Genomic DNA, 3,073 nt, shown 5'->3' with positions numbered 1-3,073 from the left:
ATTAAAGTGGCAATGAGCGATTATATATATTACCACAAAATTTAATGGATATATATATATATATATATATATATATATATATATATATATATATATATATATATATGTTTTAATATTTCACTTTTATATAAATGTCAAACAGTATACGTGGGACAATTTTATGAATTCTTATAAGATATATACCATGTGCGAAATCTCATTGATATCCCAAAATAATTAGATTATATCGGTGCAAATGGACTTGCCTAGCATATTCCTTTTCCCACTTTTTCAAATTTGCAAAGACTGGTCTATGATCTCCAACTTTGCACTGCAATTGCACTAACACCCAATTGCCCAACAATATAAGCATTCATACGTACATGTAAAAAGCTAAATGCATCACGGAATCTTTCTATTTAGAAAATCTCCTCTTTTCCTCTATAAATAGAAACGATTGAAATCAATTTCCATCTCACACTCACCTCTTCCAAACTACCCAAATCTTACTCTAACATATCAAGTCCCAATGGCTAACAAATTACGTAATTCCCTCCGAAAAACAACAGCATTTCTCATCCTCCTCGTACCCTTGTTATTCATCTCCCTGGTTTTCGCAGAAACCCCACCAACCACTACTGTATCTCCCATAACCATATGCAAATCCACCCCAGACCCATCTTATTGCAGTTCCGTCCTCCCTCCCCGAAACGCCAATGTTTACGACTATGGCCGTTTCTCAGTCAAAGAGTCTCTTTCTCAAGCAACTAAGTTCTTGAACTTGGTTAACAGATACCTCAAACGCCGTTCTTCTCTTTCAACCTCCGCAATCCACGCACTCCAAGATTGCCAAACCCTCGCCGAACTCAACGTCGACTTTCTCTCCAGTTCCTTCCAAACAGTGAACCACACAACCACGCTCCTTCCCACTTCGCGAGCTGACGACATCCAAACCCTTCTCAGCGCCATTCTAACCAACCAACAGACCTGCTTGGAAGGCCTCCAAGCCACAGCCTCCGCTTGGCGTTTCAGCAAGGGACTCTTCCTACCGCTTTCCAACGACACCAAGCTCTACACCGTCTCTCTCGCGCTCTTCACCAAGGGATGGGTCCCCACCAACGCTAACGTCACCGCGTTTCACCCACCTGCCAAACACCGCGCCTTTCGAAACGGTCGTTTACCTCTCAAGATGTCCAGCAGAACGCGCGCGATCTACAACTCCGTGAGTCGGAGAAAGCTCCTTCAGGGGAATGTGGGTGACGAGGTGAAGGTTAAGGACATCGTTACTGTCAGCAAAGATGGTAGCGGGAACTTCACCACCTTGAACGACGCCATTGCGGCGGCGCCCAACAAGTCTTCCTCTACATCGGGGTACTTCCTCATCTACGTCACTGCAGGTGTGTACGAGGAAAATGTGTCCATTGATAAGAAAAAGACGTACCTGATGATGGTTGGAGATGGCATCAACAAGACAATTATTACAGGGAATCGAAGTGTTGTTGATGGCTGGACAACTTTCAAGTCCGCAACTTTTGGTACGTACACTAGATTAAGTTTCCTACATAACACGAGCATATAAGAAGTAAAAAGTTTTTTTTTTACATCTTTTTATTTTCGTAAGAAAAAAAAAAAAAACTAGCCCTTAGTTGTTATATAATCATTAGCCATGATGAGTTTCACTAGCCATTATGACTGTTATTATTACATTGTGCACTTTTATTGCAGCGGTAGTTGGAGCAGGATTTGTGGGTGTTAACATGACCATCCGCAACACTGCTGGAGCAGAGAAGCACCAAGCCGTAGCACTTCGTAACGGGGCAGATTTATCCACGTTTTACAGTTGTAGTTTCGAGGGGTACCAAGACACACTCTATGCGCATTCCCTGCGACAATTCTACAGGGAATGCGACATCTACGGCACCGTTGATTTCATATTCGGAAACGCGGCGACAGTTTTACAAAACTGTAACCTGTATCCTCGTCTTCCAATGAATGGCCAATTCAACGCCATAACCGCACAAGGCCGAACTGATCCCAACCAAAACACCGGAATTTGTATCCAAAATTGTACTATTAGAGCAGCCGATGATTTGGCAGCGAACGTAAACGCAGCTGAAACTTATCTGGGAAGGCCTTGGAAAAATTACTCAAGAACGGTTTACATGCAGAGTTTTATGGACAGCGTGATCGATGCAGGTGGGTGGCGTGAATGGAACGGTGATTTTGCTTTGAACACTTTGTATTATGCAGAGTTTAACAACACTGGGCCTGGATCGACCACTGCAAACAGAGTCACGTGGCCTGGTTACCACGTGATTAATGCCACCGATGCTGCTAATTTTACCGTCTCTAACTTCTTGCTCGGAGATAACTGGCTGCCCCAGACCACAGTGCCTTACGCAAGTAACTTCGTATAGATACATATTCATTCGCCCATTCACTTTGTTCTACTTGTAAGCTTTACTTTATTTTTTTTCTTATGATTAAATAAGCTGGTAATCCAGTGTAACAAATACACCGTCCCTCCAATACAGCATTCTTTAATGTAAAACCTTCGTTGTTTTGAAAATATAGTATTATAATTGATGTTCAAAGCAAAGATTACAAGTTTACTCTTGTATGAAGTCATAAAAAAAATCTACAAATTGAGGGTTTGATTAGTGTTTTTAAATTTTTTTCACAATATAGCATCCGATAAATAAGTGTGGATAAGTAGTTAAAGATATTGTTTAGACGTTATAAGAAATGTTTTCACAAGAAATATTGTGTATAGCTTTAAGATGTAATGAAGGAATTGTATGTTTTTAAACAAATGCTTTAAGTACCTTACGTTTGGATAAAAGTGTACTCACACTCATGTTGTAGTTTACATTATCAACGTCTAGTGAATATAAGAAAATAGATAGTTTAAACAACTTGTTTAGACGTTGTCTTTTTATGATTAAAGCAAAAAGACATTTAATAGAACATGATAATATACACAAGATATTTATATTGGTTTGTTCCAACTGAGTTACATATAATCTTTCCCAAGAACTCTTGAAAGTTTCCATTGATTTTCAATAAGATCATAATTGAGTTTAACCCACTCCTG

General features: G+C 39.9%; 1 protein-coding gene across 1 annotated transcript; it reads left to right on the top strand.

The window, feature by feature from the left end:
* Window positions 1–333: 333 nt before the first annotated feature.
* LOC106770454 (probable pectinesterase/pectinesterase inhibitor 41) lies at window positions 334–2,500 on the top strand. Its single transcript, XM_014656265.2, has 2 exons — window positions 334–1,514; window positions 1,705–2,500. Exons 1-2 carry the CDS (start codon window positions 509–511, stop codon window positions 2,394–2,396), a joined length of 1,698 nt encoding a protein of 565 aa, XP_014511751.1. The 5' UTR covers window positions 334–508; the 3' UTR covers window positions 2,397–2,500.
* The last annotated feature ends 573 nt before the right edge of the window (window positions 2,501–3,073 follow it).

The sequence above is a fragment of the Vigna radiata genome, chromosome 8 (assembly GCF_000741045.1).
Source record: "Vigna radiata var. radiata cultivar VC1973A chromosome 8, Vradiata_ver6, whole genome shotgun sequence".
NCBI classification, from domain to species: Eukaryota; Viridiplantae; Streptophyta; class Magnoliopsida; order Fabales; family Fabaceae; genus Vigna; species Vigna radiata.
The sequence above is the reverse complement of the archived record's forward strand: the minus strand, read 5'-3'. Positions and strand labels throughout refer to the sequence as shown.

What these genes read in the sequence shown, in the direction of transcription:
- LOC106770454 (XM_014656265.2), top strand. Translation starts at nt 509, where the DNA reads ATGGCTAACAAATTACGTAATTCCCTCCGAAAAACAACAGCATTTCTC. An exon ending in TTTCAAGTCCGCAACTTTTG is followed by an intron (nt 1,515 to 1,704) that starts GTACGTACACTA and finishes CTTTTATTGCAG; the next exon opens with CGGTAGTTGGAGCAGGATTT.